The sequence below is a fragment of the Phaseolus vulgaris genome, chromosome 2 (assembly GCF_000499845.2).
Source record: "Phaseolus vulgaris cultivar G19833 chromosome 2, P. vulgaris v2.0, whole genome shotgun sequence".
NCBI lineage: Eukaryota > Viridiplantae > Streptophyta > Magnoliopsida > Fabales > Fabaceae > Phaseolus > Phaseolus vulgaris.
Genome location: NC_023758.2, coordinates 40,836,725 through 40,856,806, shown reverse-complemented (window position 1 = coordinate 40,856,806; position 20,082 = coordinate 40,836,725). Strand labels below are relative to the sequence as shown.

At 33.2% G+C, this 20,082-nt stretch overlaps 2 protein-coding genes across 3 annotated transcripts; both read right to left on the bottom strand.

The window, feature by feature from the left end:
• Window positions 1–280: 280 nt before the first annotated feature.
• On the bottom strand, window positions 281–1,367 carry LOC137809773 (ethylene-responsive transcription factor ERN3). Its single transcript, XM_068610857.1, has one exon. It carries the CDS (start codon window positions 1,355–1,357, stop codon window positions 617–619), a length of 741 nt encoding a protein of 246 aa, XP_068466958.1. The 5' UTR covers window positions 1,358–1,367; the 3' UTR covers window positions 281–616.
• A 4,446-nt stretch (window positions 1,368–5,813) lies between these two features.
• LOC137812125 (uncharacterized) lies at window positions 5,814–14,719 on the bottom strand. Of its 2 annotated transcripts, none has more exons than XM_068614029.1 (20): window positions 13,225–14,719; window positions 12,867–13,070; window positions 12,439–12,543; window positions 12,281–12,352; window positions 12,032–12,196; window positions 11,712–11,786; window positions 11,472–11,626; window positions 11,052–11,187; window positions 10,889–10,958; window positions 10,647–10,774; window positions 10,292–10,348; window positions 8,926–9,111; window positions 8,707–8,799; window positions 7,849–7,934; window positions 7,684–7,750; window positions 7,517–7,583; window positions 7,305–7,441; window positions 7,062–7,153; window positions 6,909–6,975; window positions 5,814–6,463 (listed from the first exon to the last, which is right to left on the bottom strand). In XM_068614029.1, the coding sequence occupies exons 1-20, from the start codon at window positions 14,446–14,448 to the stop codon at window positions 6,299–6,301; spliced, it is 3,351 nt and encodes a 1,116-aa protein (XP_068470130.1). In that variant the 5' UTR covers window positions 14,449–14,719; the 3' UTR covers window positions 5,814–6,298. The 2 variants fall into 2 exon arrangements, with proteins under 2 accessions (XP_068470130.1, XP_068470131.1); XM_068614030.1 differs by having other exon boundaries at window positions 12,281–12,346.
• Window positions 14,720–20,082: the final 5,363 nt, after the last annotated feature.

The window sequence follows — 20,082 nt, the reverse complement described above, 5'->3', positions numbered from 1 at the left end:
GGTATGATGAATAACATCTTGCGTCCGAGAAAGATATACCTACAAAAGATACTCTAATGCTCAAGTTAGTTTAGAATAGTTAAGAAAAAAAAAGTTATTCAATATAACCTTACATATCCCAACTTCAACCTATTTATAGAATTGGATGGAATGGACCATTTTTTGGATAAATCTATATTAATACGGACATAGTCCTTAATCTTGGATTAATCAAGATGTATAGTCGATTTATCACGATTAATTTGGTTTAAGGTTATTACTCAATGTTAACTTCATATACTTGCTTTAAATTTCCAATAGATCCTCGGTTATATTAATGTTGTGAATAAGTCTGAGGCGACATCAATCATACACAGTACAATCATACACAGTACAGGTTAACTTGGAAGAGCTGAAAAGCATTGTTACATCGAAGTTACATTCTGGACAGAGTAAAACTTGCTTGTACCATGATACCATAAATCCTCTCACTGATTCCTATAAACACTTGGTGAAGCAGAGGTGAAACTTGAAATTTTGTGCTCTTGATTTATCCTCTAGGGAAAATGACATGTATACAGGGTAATATTATGAGTATGCAGCTACAAAGCATGCCATTTCAGAACTCTCTTCCTCATCAAGTGAAGCAGAAAAAGTGAGAGAGAGGATAATTGACATCATACTCATACTTATATTCATATGTATCTTCCAAATGGTGGTACTCATTGGTGGCATACACCGAGTCTGATAACTGCCCTTCTAAATTGAAACCATCTTTTGATAATGGTAATTCGTTAATCCTTTGTTGGGCTAAAGGCCAAGAGAAATGAAGCTGCGATGCATTTTGTGTGATACCCATGGCACAATCGATCATATTCATATCTAGTCCATACAAGTTATTAGAGACTTGGTTCTGAACCACAAACAAAGACTGAGCTTGACCACTAGAAGCAGAGGTTTGTTCCATGACCATGATGTTATTGGGAGCAGTTGCACCTTGAAAAGTTGGAGTTATAGCAGAGGGATGGTTTTGAAGTTGAGTTTGATTTGACATGGCTTTACGATGAAGGAGATTTGTAAGTTTTAGAGATATAGGAGAATTTGTAGAAATGGTAGTAGAGCTTTGAGTAGAGAAATTGGTGCGAGTGTTTGAACCTCTAAGGAGACAAGCAGCTTCATCATAAGCTCGAGCAGCTTCCTCAGCAGTTTGATAAGTACCAAGCCACATCCTAATCTTCTTTGAAGTGTCTTTGATCTCTGCTGCCCATTTCCCTGAAGCCCTTTGTCTCACCCCAACAAACTTCCTCTTGTTCTTCATCTTCACTTTCTCACACAATCTCTCATCCTTCGCCCTTTGCTTTTGATCTTCCACACCCATTAATGCAAGTGCAATCATGTTAGACATAACATAAAGATATATATAGGTTCAAAAGTTTTCATTGAGTTGCTTTGGAGTAGTGGAAAGCTCGTATTTTGTTTCTTGTTGGGCTTGTATTTGGCTTGTAGCTGTAGTAGTGCTTCTCCTCACTCGTGCCTCAATTCCATCACCCTGCTTCGATTGGTCAACGAAATTCAGACAAAGCCTAATTCGTGATGTCCACTTACATAAAATGTGGTAAATTTTAATGTTCATTCTATGCATTTTTCTACAAGGCACGGGGTATGTATGTGGCTTATTTTATACAAAAAATAATTGTATGTGGTTTCTCACCAAACTTCTTAAAACGCATTCTCTTTACCTTAACTGTGTTTAATTTGTTGAAGCACAGTATATTTCGTGATAAAAACATTTCCACTAATGAACTTTGATGGACATTTGAAGTGGAAAATCCATGAAGCCATGTCTCAGTCTTCAATATATATGATGTTGCCCTTTGCCAGCCAATTGGCCATCACATAAATGCGACATACACTCTCGGTTGACTTATCTCTTTGGAGCATCAAAAACTATCGTAGGCATTAGGAAGTCGTTGAAAGTTGCTTTGATCACAATTTGATTCTCCTTATTAAATTATTAAGAAGTTTATTAATTATTAAAAAATATATTTTAAATTTAATTTTTAAATGATTTGATAAGTCCAACAAATTTTCATTAAAATAGATTCAAAATAATTCTGATACTATATTAAGAGATGAACTTATATATTATAAAATCTTATAATTTTTAATAAATATGAAATTTCGATATATTGTAATCATAATTAATAATATTAATCTTAAAATTACCACATTAATGTGTCACACATCATATTTTAAGTTTTAAGTGCGCAGTCAATTAATTTCTAAATATTGAATAAATTTTATGTCTAAATTAATTTTTTTTCTTCTTATTATCATCATAGCAATATATTAATTAGTTTGTACTAATCAAACTCACAAAACAAACAACTACACCAATCATTGTTAAATATTAATTAAACAATAACTTTTCAAACAAAGATGCAAAAGCCATGGTTTTTAGCGTCATCTTTTGGTTGATATTCTATTAGTCACAACTCTTTGTTATTACTGGTTAAACAAGTTGTAACAAACATTGTTTATTACTTTTTGGATTGTTTTAGTTTTACCGACTTTTTTTACTAAATTGATTGTAAACCTTATGTACTGTCTAGGCCGAAAGGTCAACCGAAAGGTTGTCTAGGCCGAAAGGTCAACCGAAAGGTTGTACCGAAAGTCTCGACCGAAAGGTTGTACCGAAAGTCTCAACCGAAAGGTTAAATATAAAAAGTAAATAAGTAAAATTAAATTAGTGATTATAGCAAAGCCCATAAGATGGACCCAAATATACAGGTGTGTGTTTTCAAAATGTTAGGTGCAAAAAGAAAATACCCAAGTAACTCTTAAGCCCAATAAGAGAGCCTTATAAATAGAGGTTCAACTCAAGAGGTAAGTAAGATTCAATTGATCTGATGAACATAAAACTATATCTGACTTTGGCATCGGAGCGCCTTGCAGGTACACACACCCACCTGTGAGGAGAAGTCGCGAGAGCCCAACCCGAGAAGAAGCCGAGAGCCAAACTCGAGTAGAAGTCGCGAGAGCCCAACCCGAGAAGAAGTCGAGAGCCCAACTCGAGTAGAAGCCGCGAGAGCCCAACTCGAGTAGAAGCCGCGAGAGCCCAACCCGAGAAGAAGCCGAGAGCCCAACTCGAGTAGAAGCCGCGAGAGCCCAACCCGAGAAGAAGCCGAGAGCCCAACTCGAGTAGAAGCCGCGAGAGCCCAACCCGAGAAGAAGCCGAAAGCCCGACCCGAGAAGAAGCCGCGAGAGCCCAACTCGAGTAGAAGCCGCGAGAGCCCAACCCGAGAAGAAGCCGAGAGCCCAACTCGAGTAGAAGCCGCGAGAGCCCAACCCGAGAAGAAGCCGAAAGCCCGACTCGAGAAGAAGTCGCGAGAGCCCAACCTGAGAAGAAGCCGAGAGCCCAACTCGAGGAGAAGCCGAGAGAGTCCAGCCCAAGTTCGGAAGATTTGTAAAGGAGTTGATCTTATCAATCTTATTCTAGTGTTCTTGGTCCTTGTTGTAAGAACAAAACCTATGTAGAAGTCATAAAAAAATTCTCCTTAACCCATTGATCTCTATGATTATCAGCAAGCAATATAATTTGTGTAATCACATTTCAAGTTTATCTATAAAAAAAATTACATTTTTCTTTTCTTTTAATTTCATTGTTCTAATTCTCTTTTCGTACTTACATTTTCTTTTCTTTTCTTTTACTAATTTTTATTTTATTTTTTTATAAATACACCATCATGTGATATTGCTTTGTATAATGGGAAGTATATTTTTTTTGGAAAAACTTCTAATGATAAGTATATGACAAGTTATCTCAAAATATATTTTGATCGTTTATAAAATGTGGAAGCTAAATAGCCAACTTTGCATTATTGATTTTGTCACTAGTGTTTTCGCTTTTAGTGACTAAAAGTATAGAGCTTGATCTAATTTATTGGACTCTACCCATCATAGAATTTTGACTGTTTTGAAAACAGTGTCAAAATCATGTATCAAAAGGATTCTCACAGATTAAAGACATTGAGTTTTTTTATAGCAAAGGTCTAACATAGAGGGACTTAAAGACTCTGTTAACACAAGGTTAGTTCAACAAGGTAATAACATGGAAAAGGATCTCATTTTGTTATGATAGGTGGTAAGGAGGAGAACCATTTGTAAATAGATATAAAAGATGGTTTCTTAATTCTAAATATGAAGATGACTGCTGGATTTGGATATCGGAATAGAGAAAAACATGTTTTCAGTGGGAGCAACCATGTTTTAATAATCTTACGTTAGAAATTAACCAGATTATTTTATCACAATAAGGAGAGGACACTTGGGGAAAGTGTAGTGTAAGCTCAGTTAACCAATCATGCAGGATAACTTGAAAGGGGAAAGCTGTGACTTTAACATGTCTTTGTGGGAGAGTCAAGGCTGTTCCAAATTTAAGTTATAAATCACAAAGTAAAACATCCTTTTCAACAACACATTTCAACTTCTGCTAAAAGTTCACTCTGTAAAGGGAAGAATGAAATTATAATATACACAGCCGTATTTACACTCTTTTTTTTCATAATACAGTAAACAGGTAATTTTTTAACATATACATGTAACACATTGGTACTAAATGAATCACATTGGTACTTAAGAAATTGAAGGAACAATTCTTCCTATAATTCACCAAAGAAACCAAGCGAGTGGACTTTCATCTGAAATTGTGATATTTATGTCTACTTTTATCAAGGCATTAACTTTTTCCCTCAATGATTGCATATATCAATTCCCACCAATCACGGCTTTTACTGCTTTAAGACTGTACCGACAAAGACGTTACAATAAAATTTAATAACAGTCAACAATTCTAAACATTATATCTTTTAACTATTTTTTTAACACAATTTATTAGGATTTTACTTTTTAACTAACTATCTCTTTAATTTTAAATAACTATCCACAATAAAAAATTTATTTTAAATAAAATCATCACAACAACTATTTAATTGTATAATTACTTTTTATAAAATCCTTTTATAATTTAATAACATATTTTTATTTTAATAATTATTTGTATCGAAAGAAAAAGGTAGATAATAAGGAAATTGATATTAAAATAATACATATATATATATATAACTTTTTAACATAAAAACTAAATAAAAAAATTATTCTATAAGTTCTTAACATCCAAAATATTTTTAAAAAGTTCAAAACAAAAATATCATCAAACTTTAATTTAAATGAAATATAATTATTTCCATTAACAATATCAAATTAAAAGTAAAAAATTGAAAAGAAAATAACATTAATGTAATATCAAATTAAAAAAAAGTACACTAAACTAGTTTGTAAATTAATATAAGCAAACAGATTACATGTTTATTTATAAGATAAATTAATAATCATTACCTACTCATATTTTCTATAAAGTGTACTTTTAATCTTTAAAATTATAAACTACATCTAGAAACACAAAAACGGATTTTACGCATTGATATTTTTACCAGTTTGACCAATCTTCACTAGTTAATAAAATTTATTTTAAAGGGATAATGATCAATCATCAGATCGGTTCCCAAATAAACAAATAAAAAGCGGCCAGTCAAATTTTGAAAAGTATGCTTTCGAGTGAAAATAACCTATCAATCCTTAATGTAATCAAAACAACTAATAATTTGCTTGAAACCAATCATGATATACCCACACTTTTCACTTGAACACAAAAAATTTATAAGAAATACAGCTAACAAAAAAATTTGAAAGACCCAGCTTAATTGCATTAGCCGTACAAATCATATTCTTCAGCCTCCCCTTAATTGTGAACAAATCATGGATTTGAAAACAACTTCTGCAACCTTAATGAATAAATAGCATTAAAATTTCATATGGTACACTAAATACTGTCTGATATAGAAATAAAACCAATACAATAGGCCAAAACTGCAAGAATTGCCCCAAAGACAACCCTATATTCTCACGCGATATGGTAAGAAAAAACAATAAGAGGAATAGAACGAGAAGCTCCCACACCAGAACAGCCTTACATGCTCTTTTGGACTCGATCGGACTATTAACACTCATAATATACACATTCTACAGGAAGTTCCCTTTCCAATCACAATTGACTCTGCATTCTCAAAACTGAAGCCATGTTGCTATAAAACACCATGCAAGAATGAATGATGGAAACCATCTTATGGCAAAAAGAATGGGTAACAAATAGAGACCACCAAACAGGAAAAAGCTTGTTCCCAAGAAGAGCAATACACCAAATGCCAAGCCAGGATGCTATGAAGAAATGATGGATTGTAAAGCAGCAAAGCAGTGAAAACTATGAAGAAAGGATGGATTGCAGTGCAATTTGCTGCTGTGGCTGCAAAGATGACCACGTAGAAGCAAAAGTAGAGGGTGGTAAAGTTTGCTGGAGCTGTCTGAGTAAATTAATCATACGCCCAGCTGTTTGTTCTGTCGCTAGGTCTTTACCAGCACATAAAACCTGTCATAAAGGTTTCCATTAAATAGAAAGTAATATAAAAAAAAATCCAATATAAGCATACACATTACCCAAAAACACATTCGCTACATGTGCCTTGATTACTGGAACAGAAGAGTGAACATTTCATAAACTCTACGGCATTCATGGGATTGTAAGTATGAAAAGGACACTGGCTCCTCAAATTAAAGTACACTACGGAAATGATTGCATGACATCAACTAAAATAATGGATGTCTAATAAAATATGACACGTTCTAAGTTGACAAGCTAGAGAAGTAATCACATTCTCCTTATGGCTTGATTTCCATATATATCCTTTCATCAACAACAAAAGGTCTACTCATATGTTTCGGTTTTCATCCTATTCCTACCAATAAATAAAAAGTTAAAAACCCTCAAGTTCAGGAAAAGCAAATGCAAATTGGAGTGGCAACAAAAAATTTACCTCTGCAAACACTGAAACTATTTTTGGAAGGTATTGATTGTTTGGGCCCAGCAGCTCACTGTCCGACCTGCAAATTAATAGGGCAATTAGAACACCAGAAAGAGATACATAGCATAGCAGATCAGACAATTGAAAAGAGGAGTTGGGCCCAACCTCTCAGCCATTAAACAAAGTTGATCGTGAACAACTTTGGCCTCAATCAAATCACCTTTTATTGGCAAACAGTTAAGCCATGCGGGGACTACCTGCAAACATAACATAAAATTAGCAAAAGTGTAAATTATCATCTCAACAAAAAAACTAAAGTCAGGCTCAGAATTGGTTGTAATAATGATAGACATAATCAGGAACCAAAATCCTAAAAGCAGGTTATAAACCACAAGAACAATTAATGACCTGGGCTGAATCAATACTGTCCCGATGAAATTGGCAAATTTTTCCCAGAGCAGAAACAGCATTGTCATATGCCATTACATTATCTGAATGAAGAGCGTTAGGATGCTGGATCACAGCATTTAACCTCGAAAGAGCCTCTGCAATAAAACAATTACTTGTTACTCAATAAAATACAGCTTTTTTTGCAAGTTTATTAATGTATCCAGCAGTACCTCCAACCAGTGGTTTGAACACAGATCCACCAAACTCTGCACAAACACCAAGGCCATACACAGCAGCCTGCAAAAATGTGAGGAAATACCAACATAAACAATCAAACAGATTAAACAATAAAAATGGTATTCAAAATGGAAACCAACAGAGAGTGCCTAATCCTGACCTGTCTGACATCAGGAGTCTCATCATTACAAGCTTCCAACAGGAATGGGAGATATGTATCATAATACCTGCTCAATTGGCATATAAAAATGAAGTTGATAATACATGTCTTCATAATTATCACTGCACGCTAAAACAGAAACCTAGTAGAATAAAGGGAGTTTACTTGATAGCAGCTTCACGACACTGCTCTGCAACATCATCAAAAATACAAATTGCAATCCTTCTCTCTTCAGGAGTCTTGTCCCTTCCCTGTATCCAAAACATTAAATAAAAAATCAAAAACTATGACATACATGTTTTATTTCTTGAAAATCAGGCTTAACATTAATAAGAAGGCACAATGCCTATAAGAAATCTCCTTAGAATAGACCATTCAAATAGCAGAATGTGGCTAAATCTTAGAGCTTAATGATGGTAGACTGATCATTACATGAAAGAAAAAAAAAATGTACTGCTCGTGCAAGCTAACTTGCACAGGAGAACGAAAAGAAATGAGCTCCAAGATGATAAGTGTAATAAAAGAGAATAAAGACCGGAGAGCTCAGTGATTATAAATGTATAGAACTGAATTAGAAGTTGAACATAAAGACGTGCAGTTATGTGCTTCACAAGTTTATCTCTATCTCTATACCTAGAGTTGAACGCAATCACCAGTCACTTCGCAATCTAGTTAACAAAACTAGGGTAATCTACTCTTTTTTATAAATTAAAGACTTATTCATATTATAAATGTTTGAATACAGCATAAGGAATGCTCTTTACAAGATTATCAAGTACAGTAGCATATTGACAAACAAATGCCAAGCTCTTAAAACGGCCAAGTTAAAAAATTAGCAGCATGTACATCTTCGAAATCATATCCATAATTTACTGGTTAAATTAAAACTGAGAAAATAGTAAAACATACACATAATTACACCAAAACAAAATACCGAAGATAGGATCTGAAGGCCAGCTGGATGAATTCAATGGGAAATAGAAATGTATAAAATAGAATTGCAAGCTTCCTCAAAGAACATACCCACATAGGTGTCAAATATGATGACAGTTCATCAAAGAAAGGTAAGAAGGAGGCTTTGAAGGTTTTGATCAAAGTTCCCAATATTTCACCCACCTGCAACAATGTATGCATACATAAATTAGAAGACCACGAAACTCATCCGTAAAAATTGAAAAACACAGATGGCAATCTAGTACTTGTGATATTTTAAATTATTTTAGATTATGTTAAAAAACTAACTTGGTCAAAAACTTCTTCCTCTTGTTCATTTTCCTCTTTAATTAGTTCCCCCTCTTCAGCATCAAAATCTTCAGCTTGGGTCCTCTCAGCTCTCTCCCGTTTTCTACTTGAACTAGCCGTGATCACCTGCTTAATCTCGTCAACAACAGATCTGACCTGGCTTTCGTCCAAAAGCACCCCAGAGATCTAAAAGAGGAAACAAAAACATCGGAAAACACCCAAAACATATTTATAATGCACAAAAGGCAAGGAAGGGAAAGATAAACAAAAAAGACACAACAAATGGATCAATCATTACTCGTGCATCTGACAAAACAACTACTTAACACTCATGCACAATTAACAAAAGCAGTGCAATGCACATGGAATGGAACAAAATAAACAACAATCCACCCCTCTTTCCCAAGGCATGGTTTACTTGAATCTAATGACACCAAAGTATTGTATTGTTAATCATGTTTAGAGAAAAGCCATTGACCACTATATGGCTTAATAGTTTCCCCAGTCAATTTTCACAGGCTCACTCTACCTCCAGTCAGAGTGCTAAACTAGCTCAGTTCTCCATTATAGGGCCTCCTAGTGAGATTGAAGAAAAGCCGAAAATATAGTGGATGAAAAAGATTTTATTAGAAAGTAGACTTTAAGCCTAATTCAACTTCACAAAATTGGCTTAAAAGGTCATGTTTACACCCCCTTATATATTATAATTTGGTGTTATATGTAGTCAATGTAGGATCTCCAATAGATTCAAACAACATAATAAGTATTATCTTACCAGATAAAAAAAAAACTACTAAGATAGTTATAATGGGATATTCGAAAAAGCTGAGCAGAATAAACACAGGCAACCTTCACAGAGAACCCAAATTTCACATGGCATATCCCTCCTTACAAAACAAATATTACATATCTAAATCCATATTGAGTAAAATGTGAAGGGTATCATGAAACATTTATGAGGCAGGCAGTTGTTAAGTGTAAAAGAAAAATATTGTAACCAAGTCAACTCAGTGCCAATTTAAACACCCCCTATAAACCAAACATGAAAGAGGAAGTAACCAAACTGTAAAATTTAGTTTTTTATTTGCAAATTGACAACAAAACCTAGAAGGGATAGCATTGGTTAAAAGAATAAACAATAGCAGTTCCATTGAGACACCTTCATCGACTTTTATTTTTAAATAAAAAAATAATGATAAACATCAAAATTTTAATTATAGGTAATAACATCAACTTTGCCAAGGTATATTCAATAGTCATGGCTCTGTATAATACATAATAGAAATTCATCCATAACACAAGGCATAGACTCTCTCTCACTCTATATATGTGTGTGTGTGTGACCATGTTATCTCGTAAACCGAACCTGTAAGCATTCATTTAATGAATCCAACATGCTTGCACAAATCTCTGTGTCAGGTTCCTGCAAAACAAAATGGGAAAATCTAAGCAAGGAAATGCCAAGGGATAGATAAGTCAGGCAACGTTCACCGCAAATATAATCTACACAAACCTTGGTCCTCAAACTCAAGCCAGGACTGGATCTCCTAAACTATAAAAAAAATTGCATGCCCTCTAACAAACGTTTTCTTCAATGCAGTATTTAAAACAATGAACATTTCTTCAAGAAAATTTCAAATCAAAACAAAGAAAAAAAATCACTTCAAAAAGCAAACATAAATTCCATTATAGCATAACAAAGAACTTGGATAACAATTTACCTTGTGCAATGCTTCCACCAGAGAAGGAATTATACTATCAGTCAGAAATTTCAAATAGGATAAATCCCGTCCTTGAGATTGCCCCTTCTCTATGGCTACCTTTGCAGATCGCAATAGCTCCGGCATTGCTAAAGTGGTGTTGGAAATTATAACAATTAAACAGTTATGGTAATGATTATAAATTACTTTTACTGTGTAAGGAAAAAATTCCTGAAAATGCACAGAATATAGTTTTTTTATACCTGAAACAGCTGCCTTTCTAACCTCCTCATGGAAATAAAATTTAAGGAGTGGAACTAAAATTCCAGCGACCTGCATATCATTCAAATTATTACACGGGAAAATATGTAAAGATACACAGTAAGAAATCTCAAAGCGTAAAGGGATTCAAAGTAACATTCTAACCTGATCAATCCAAGGAAAGAATCCTTCCTTCAGCTCATCAGCATAGCAACAAAGCATGTTACACGCTGTAGCTTTTTCCTCTAAAACACTAGTCTTGATTCCAATTCGCTTGTCCCCAAGAGTAATAGTTTCCATACTACAAAGGATAAACAAAACTTAGTCTGAATCATTCAGCTTATACAAAAATGTATTGATGTGGGGTTCTGATTCTCCAGTAGAATAAAATTGTTATTAGAAAATGAGAATGTGCATTAGGATTTGTAGATGTTAGTTTGTTTTTGTTGTCGTGCTGATGAGGTGATTATAATCAAAAAGACCAGTAAAGCAATAAATGGGCCTTAACTTTTAAGGCTTAAACTATTGGTGAACATAACCAAAAATCACAAGAGAAGTTCAATAGAGAAGGAGTAAGAATGAGACCTTTCATCGTCGGAGTCCTCAATGTCATTGTCCGAATCAGCTGATGTAATGGTTACATCAGGCTTAAGTGAAGCGGATTGAAGCAATGGAGGCATAACAAACTCCATGTAAGGAAGAAAATCTTGTCCTAGACATTTGCATAGTCTAGCCCATGCCTTTAAAAAAATTAAAGTCATTACAACAAACATAGTCCAATAGGCACTTTATGCACATGCTATATAAATAATATAAAAAACATACCTGTAGCATGTAACTTGTTGTTGGATCATCGGTCTCCAGTTGAGATACTTGAAGGGACATTAGAACTTCCATAACCTTTAGCATATATAGAATATTAAAATCATGAGATCCAACTGACCAGGTAGAGAAGGAAGTGTTTAAAGCAGTTTCAGGGGCAGCTAACTTCCTATCTTCCCATTCTATTCTAGACCAACTATTTTTTAAAATAATGATGTATAAAAAGTGAATATACAACACCAACCATACATTCTTGCAAATCAAAATGTTAAAATAAGTTTGACCAAGTATAAAAACAAAGTGAAGTAGAAAGAAACACCTACCTGCTTAGCATCTGCCCTAAACTTCTCCTTCCCAACAGCCATTCCAACTAAACTTATGCACTCCATAGACTTAGCCCGAAGCATCCGGTTAGATTTGTCGGTTGCATTAACCAATATAGCCTTCAGATATGGCATTACAGCATCGTAATATTTTTGGAAGTGTTCCTATGAAAGACCATAGTATTAAATGAGTAATCCAAAGAAAAGTAATCATAAATGTCAAATGAAGAAAGAAGTTCCCAAAAATACCTGAGAAGAATCAGCAACTGATGCCAAAGCAGTCAAGGCACCTTCTTGCACCATCTGCTTACCATTCTGAAACTTGTATAGAATATCCAAATTAAGAAGGAAAAATTCAATTCTATAATAATTCAGTAAAATGACAATAATAAATAACATTAATATACCTGAAGAAGCACAAGCAGTTTGCTAACAATTCCATCTAAGTATGGCGTTAAGATATCAGGTGTGCAGTTCTCGCTGAAGTTGAGAACTGCAGAAGCAGCATGTGCCTGTGTAAACAATATTTTTTAGAATAATTACACTAGAAAGCTTATTTAATGAACTCCACTTACAAATCATAATGACTAAAGAATAAAATAAACAAATCATACACATTTCATACAATTGCAGTATATATCAATGATTCATATTTGTATAAATTTAACTCGTATAAAGTACAATTGCAATTATTATTTACATTTCATATTGTAAACAATCAATGTTTAATGATATCCACAGCCCATTGTATCACAAATTTTTCATTTCTAACACATTGAGCACAAAAAGTATACTCAATAATAAAGAAAATAAATTAAATTAAAGGCCAGCTGACCTGTACACGAGGATTCTGAAAATCATCCATTGCACCAGCTAATGCTGGCAACACCCCTTGATGATATTTAACTTGCAAATCCGGACCCAAATCAGTAGATAGTTGCCCAATTGCGTTAATGGCTGCCCACCTTACACGGGGGTGTTGGTCAGGAAAGGAGTTTAATACCATGGCAACCACTTGCTCCAAATTTTTTATCATGACCTGTAGCAATTAAAAGAAGAAAATTAAAACCACAAGTGGCACACACTCACACCGAACATAAAAGCTATTGCACAATAATAAATAATTCATCACAAACAACTACAACTAACACAAATGTAATAATTGCAACAGAGCAGACATCTCCGATCAATACCTTCGAGCAGCCTTCAGCTATCTGAGCAAGTGCTATAAGTGCAGCATGGCGTTTTTGCCATTCCGGGGCAGCCAAGTAAGCAGGCAACTGTTCAGATGCAACCGGAACAATGGTGTTTCCACCCAAAGATATAGAGAGTCTATCCAAGCACTCTTGTCCCACACTGTAATTACTGGTTTCACCAGCATCCTCATCCTCTGTCTCAGCACTGTGCCATGCAGGAACATCCTCGATATCAAGAAGCATCTTCATGAGTATTGCAAACAACCTACTAATAAACTGCGGCAACTTCCTCATCATCCCAGGGGCACGCTCCCTTGCCTCGGCAAGAGTAATCACAAACTCAATCGCCAAATGCCGAGTTCCCTCCTCTAAGGACTCAGCCTCTGCTATCTGCAACATGGCGCCAACGACATCCACAAGCTGCCGCCGCAAAAACCTCGGCTCAGTGCCGGCGAGCTCGATGAGAAGCTCGAGCGCCTCTTGAGCGGTGGCCTCCTGGCCGGAATTAAGTGCCTCGGTCAAAGTCCGCATCATCGCGGGTAGCAGGTCTTGGAACCGGTCACGATCGGCGGAACCGGAGAGGCACTGGATGAAATTGATAACGGCGTTAAGCGCAGCAATTCGTACGTCAGGGTTAACGGAGGGATTGGTGAGGCACTGTAGGAAGATGTCGTGGAGGTGCTTGATGTGAGGAGTGAGGGAATCGCCGATGTACTGCGACAACTGCGCGAAGATTAAGAACGCAGATTCCTGGAGCTTAGGGGAATCGGAAGACACGCACTGGAACATAAAAGGGAGAAGTTCCGGCCAATCGTTATCCGGTAGAATTCCAGAGGCGAGTTCGGAGATGGTATCGCAGAGTTTCTTGGAGATGGATTTGGAGTTCTCGGTTTGAATCGAGGAGAGGAGGAGCGATTTGAGGGAGGACTGCGTCTGTGGAGAGAGGCGAGGCCAGAGGTAGGAGTCGTCGCGAGTGAGCTGCTTCCGGAGGAGGATGGCGGACATGGCACGCCCCTCGTGGTGCGGCGATGAGTGGAGGAGGTGCGCGAGCTTCAAGGAGAGGTTATCGGGATCGGTTTGTTTGCAGAGGTTGAAGAGCGCCTCCGCGTGGGAGCGCTGCTCGTTGGAGGAGGACATCAAGTGCGAGATCAGCGTCTGGAAAGCCGCTGGATCGGCACCAAGGATGGCGGCCACCTGCGATTGTTGCACCTCGGGATCCATGGCGGCGAGGAGAAAAGAATGAAGATGATGAGCGGCGACGAGCACGCGCGGTTAGGGTTTTTGATTGATTACGAGAGACTCGCGTCGCCACTCTATTCTCCCTCGGGGTGTGTGAGTTTGTGTGTCTTTTATATATACTGTTTGCGGGTGTGGTGAGTTTTATGTGTTGTTACTTGAGGTTTGTTGTCGATAATATAAGTGGGAAAAGGGTTAGGTTACCCTGCACAGGAGTGGGGCTAATTAGGGCAACCACATGATTTTTATTAGCTGTGTTTTGTTTTCAAGGTCATGAATCATCATTAGCCTATGCTTTCTTCTCTTCTTCTTTTTTCCTCCATGCTTCAATTTAATCTATTGTTATACATATATAAATCTATGTTTAAAATACCTCTATGATTGGTCCATTACTTAATTAATGTATTCGTTCAGAGGATTAGTGCAGTTTTAAACTTTTTTATTTATTTTATTGGAGATTAGATTTTGTAAATGGTTTTTGGTGTTGACAATTTTTTACACCTTTTATTCTTATATTTTTTTAGTTTCCATTCTTTTAAAAAAGTTACTTATAAACATAAAAAGTATTTTTATTGCATGATTTTAATAATTAATAAAAAATCAAAATATTTATAACAATTTTATTTTATAATTTTAGCTTATTTTGATGAAAAATTACAAATATTACTATTACATAGTTACATGGTTATAAAAAATAATAAAGGAAAAATTGTTTAATTATATTTTATGTATACAAAAATTACAACTTCAATATAATTTTAATAATATGTTTTAATTAATTTATTATAATATTTATATTTTAATTAAATTTTAATTTTATTATCATACAAAATAGACACACGTACTCATAGGTCCATGTGTATCCAACGGTATTTTTTTAATAAATATTAATATATCATAAATAAGATACAATTAAATCATGAAACAATTTTCAAATGACATATTTGTATATGTGAGAAAGTGGTTAATTATAGACATGTAATATTATATTTAAATATAATAAGCGATTTTGTTTGATTTTATTTGGGAGTTGAAGTTTTAAAATTATGAATTCTTTGTAACGATTCAAACTTAAAATATTTTCTTCCTTTATGAGAATTTAGATAAGAAAATTATATCTCTTCTTATTCGATTGTTCTTTATACAAAGAAATTCCCTCTATTAGTGTTGTACGAGGAGATTTATCACATATCTAAAGAGAAACCTCCTTTGATACATTATTTTTTATTGATAATGCTTTGTTATTTTGCAGATGTATGTCTTTTATATTTGAATAATCTTTGCAAATTTACAATAAAAAAATTTGGTAGGTGTTCATGCTATTAATCACTAACCGGAAGGTCATCAAAGTAATATTTAACCACACGAATGAGGAAGTCCACTCCCACTTAGCATGTTTGTAGATTAAGTATTAAAAACTCTTACCAAAAAATATTTGTTTCCTTATGAGATTAATTTGGGATCTCTTTCAATCTCCTCAAAAGTCATGGCTTTATGTCTAACTATACAAGTATTTGTCTTGATTTTAAATAAATTTGTATTGGTAGTTGGTGTGATCTCATATAAGAGATAACTTATTTAAAATTAGTATTATTATCAAGATAAATTTAATAAAATTATCCAAAATTTTAGTCAATAATAAAGAGATATCTACTAGCAATACTTTAAATTAGTTGAGAAAAAATTTAAAGATTAGTTGAAATTTAGAAGATAATTAATAATTAATTAATATTTATAAATACATCGATCACAATGAACAAGAAGATACTCAAATTGTAGGTTTTGGTTCGAGATCATTAAAACTTTGAACCATGACATTGGTGTCCACCATGGGGTAATACAAAACTTATTATGCCTCACAAAACAACATTGTCATGATTTGTGTCCCTTTGAGTCATGAATAACAAAATTCTCAATCGACAAATTTGAAAAAATCTTTTCCTTTAACATTTTGCTGGAAAAAAAATTCACTTGGAAAAAGGTTAGAAAAATATGTAAACCCTAAAACCTACTTTAAATCCTCCTTCGATGATTCCACTTTGAAGAATCTCGACATACTGGACATCGTCACCACTACAAATAGTACAAATAAACATAAGTAAAAATAAAGATTAAGGGTCTTCGTAATTCAACAAATACCACTTGAAAGATTCGCTTTTGTTTTGGAAGAGTAAGAAGGTAAAGTAAAAGAAAAAGGCAAGAACGAAAGTATTTTACTTCTTCTAATACTCAATTTTGACATTCACATTTTTTGTCGAGGGCATTGATATTGCAACATACGAAAATATACAACTCAGTATGAGTGGGCAAAATGTACTACTAGTCAGAGAAAATCTACAATAGAAAGTTTATAACTCATCACAAATTGGTGAAATCTACTACGATTGGGAGAAAATATACAACAAAACATCTTCAACCAAATAACTAGGCGAAATCTAATACAACTGAAAGAAAATCTACAACCCAACATGTTGGGCGAAAACTACATCAATTGATTGATCTAACTTGGCTAGATTTTAGCCTCAGAGATAAACTAAGGTTGACCAACGATTTAGAAGATAAAAGATAAGTAAAAAAATAGTTGAGGAGAACTTTAAATATTAAATCATGCTAGTTAAAATTTATAAGATAATTGATAACTAATGAGAACTTATAAATACATCGATCGCGACAAATAAAAATAGACTCAACATATTTACTCTAATTTGAGGTCATTTAAACTTTAAAGCAAAACATTATTATATTTTGAATATATTAATAAGAAGATAGCTTTTTTTATATATATACCAATTGCACCTAGATTTCCGTCAAATAAAAATGATAAAATAGAAGGTTTTGTGCTTCTATTTATGATATGATAATTTTATTGTAAAATGACTTTAGAAAAAATGAAAGTTATTTTTTCCTTTTACCAAATATTCAGTTGTCTTGTGTATCCTTAACAAAAAGATATATTAAGGTTCTTAGATAAAAACAAATTAATTGAGTACTTTGTTGGATACTTAGTTGAAATAATTCAATTTTTTAAGAACTTAAAACTTATTTACATATCAAGTCAATCCTTTTTTTCTCCAGAGGTGTTCTTGATTCTCAAACAGAAAAGAGTTAACGGAAAAGACATTATCTCAACTATTTTTTTTTCCACCATCTCGTATCTTATATAATATAAGGTAATTTCGTCACTTTATATTACTTTTTAACTTTATTTTATTTTATTTATTCATTTAATCTCGATAATTTATTTTGTTCCATCTCACTGGGAATATACAATATTAATTTAAAGTTTTAAATTGTATTAACGGTATATGCATATGAAAGCTAACATCTTATAAAAGTCTTATTTTGAGAATTTTTTTAATTTGAGATTGTGAATTTATACACTTGTTGATAATGATTAAATTGTTTGTAAATATTTAATATCAATTAATTATATTAACTTGCTCTTTTTATAAGTTGATAATGATTAAATTTCATGTTTTAAAGTATCATTTTTAAATTTCTTTTAAGAGAGTATAAGTATTAAATATTGTTTGTGTGTGGATAACTATTAAAATATAAGTATTCAAAGTGGAGTTGGTATTCGTAACCAAAGTAAAGGTTAGAATCATTATTACACTTTTCTAACGTATTTTCTGATGTTATTTTATGATGTTACCGTATGGTTGATGTTTCAAAGGCTAGAACCAAAGTAAAGGGTAAAATATAACATATATTACATGTACCTTTTTTGTGATTTAATTCATTCAATCATAATCTTTTTTACGCATGGATAACATGTGGATAATAGCATGGATAACTCTTTTGCCCATTGGCTCTTTCTCTGCTCTATCAGAGATTCTTATTCTACTCCTTATTATTTATAAAATACTTATTATTTATAAAATACTCCTACTCATTGGCTATAATGAAGACATTGTATGAAAATAAAAAATATTAGTTGAGTTTTGTTAATGTTTTTAAAACAGATTTCAAGTAGTTAACTTTGTTTACAAATTTAAAGATATTAGTACATTAGAACTAAATTATTTTACATGTAATTTTCCCTCATATATAAAGAACTAAATTTTAGTCAAAACCAATATATGATTTTCTTCTGGAATGAACAAGGGTTCATGAGTAATGCCACCATGTAATACAAAAATACATACAGATCCATCCACAAAAAATACAAAAAAAAATTATGAGAGCTAAAATATACTAGTAATCTTTGTTAGCATGTGCTTGCTACCACAATTAATTAAATAATTAAAATATTAGAGAGAACTTACCTTTGTGATTGAATGTCACCCTTAAGCACTCTGGAACAATGGCAAAGCTGGAGAGTGTTTTGCATAGGACACAAACTCTATTAAATAGAGTTGCTTGTGTGAGTTTCAAAAAATGAAAGTTTGAATTCAAACTTCATTTTCAAAAAGAATCCCTGCCATGAAAAAAGAATATCTGCCATGAAAACTATAGTCATGACATAAAGTTGGACACAAAATAAAGTATTGATATAAGTTGATGGGTTTGAAATGACATCTCATATCAACTAAAGATAATTTTATTTTTTTATAGTATATAATAAAGTGCAAACTTTCCTTATAACCCATTTTTTTAATGTTGAGTAAGACTTAAAAAATCATTTTTTAATATGTTATCAAAGTCTTTTAGAATTTGTCATAACGAAAGTTTTTTGGATTTGTCAGTGGACTGTTATCGGACCATCCATAATATATAGTCACATGTACGAGTTCATAGTTTTGACGTGAGAGAGAGTGTTGAAGATCTCACATCGATTATAAATAAATAAAAAAATTATAGTATACAAGTAAGTACAAACCTTACATTATTAATTATTTGTATAAGAATGAATTAGACTCAAAGTTTCATTAAAAATATATGAATGATAATTATTATATGAAGTGAAAAGTTGAGAAGGAAAGTTAATAAAAAATAGACTCCATTTTAAAGTTTACAAATGATCTCTTTGATATAAAGAAATAGAGGGTGGTTCCAAATTAGACTTTTGATTATAAATTTAATAGCCAAAGTGGTCGTGATTCTCACATGTTGTATATTTAGTTGTAATAACCAATTGAAAATTATCTATATATTAAGTTACGAGAAGGGTGTTGACATGATCCATATTCTGGAGCACTATTATCATTCTAATGGAATACTGTAACTATAAAGATTATAGTTGAGAATGAATTTTTTATACACAAATACTCGTTAGGATAGACTCGAAATGACTCTGATACCATATTACGAGGTGAACTTTAAGTCTAACTCAACTCCATAAAACCGGCTCATAGGGTTGAGGTTTGCACCCACTTATATACAATGAAAGGCTCTAATCTCTAGTCGATGTGGGATCTCCAACACATTTAAAGTAAACAAAGTTAGATGCATAATAAATTTAAATGAATTAACATGGAACTTTTAGTGAAGCTAGATCAAGATTTCATTATTGTTCATTAACAAGTAATATATTTTTTTTTCAAAAACTTGTTAAAATAATTGGAAATAATAAATGCTAAATTTAAGTGTCACAAACAATACACTTTTATTTCAGTATGTGGACTAATATGTAATGTTATAGATATTTAAAAAAGTATTACATCACGTGCTCTATGT

Bases quoted from the DNA above. Each gene is read 5' to 3' on its own strand.
- LOC137809773 (XM_068610857.1), bottom strand. From the start codon at position 1,357: ATGGGTGTGGAAGATCAAAAGCAAAGGGCGAAGGATGAGAGATTGTGT.
- LOC137812125 (XM_068614029.1), bottom strand. From the start codon at position 14,448: ATGGATCCCGAGGTGCAACAATCGCAGGTGGCCGCCATCCTTGGTGCC. The intron at 10,775-10,888 runs GTATAAAAAAAC...ACACCACTTTAG, and splicing joins TAGAAAGGCAGCTGTTTCAG to CAATGCCGGAGCTATTGCGA. The intron at 7,154-7,304 runs GTCATTAATTGT...TTATGTTTGCAG, and splicing joins ACAGTATTGATTCAGCCCAG to GTAGTCCCCGCATGGCTTAA.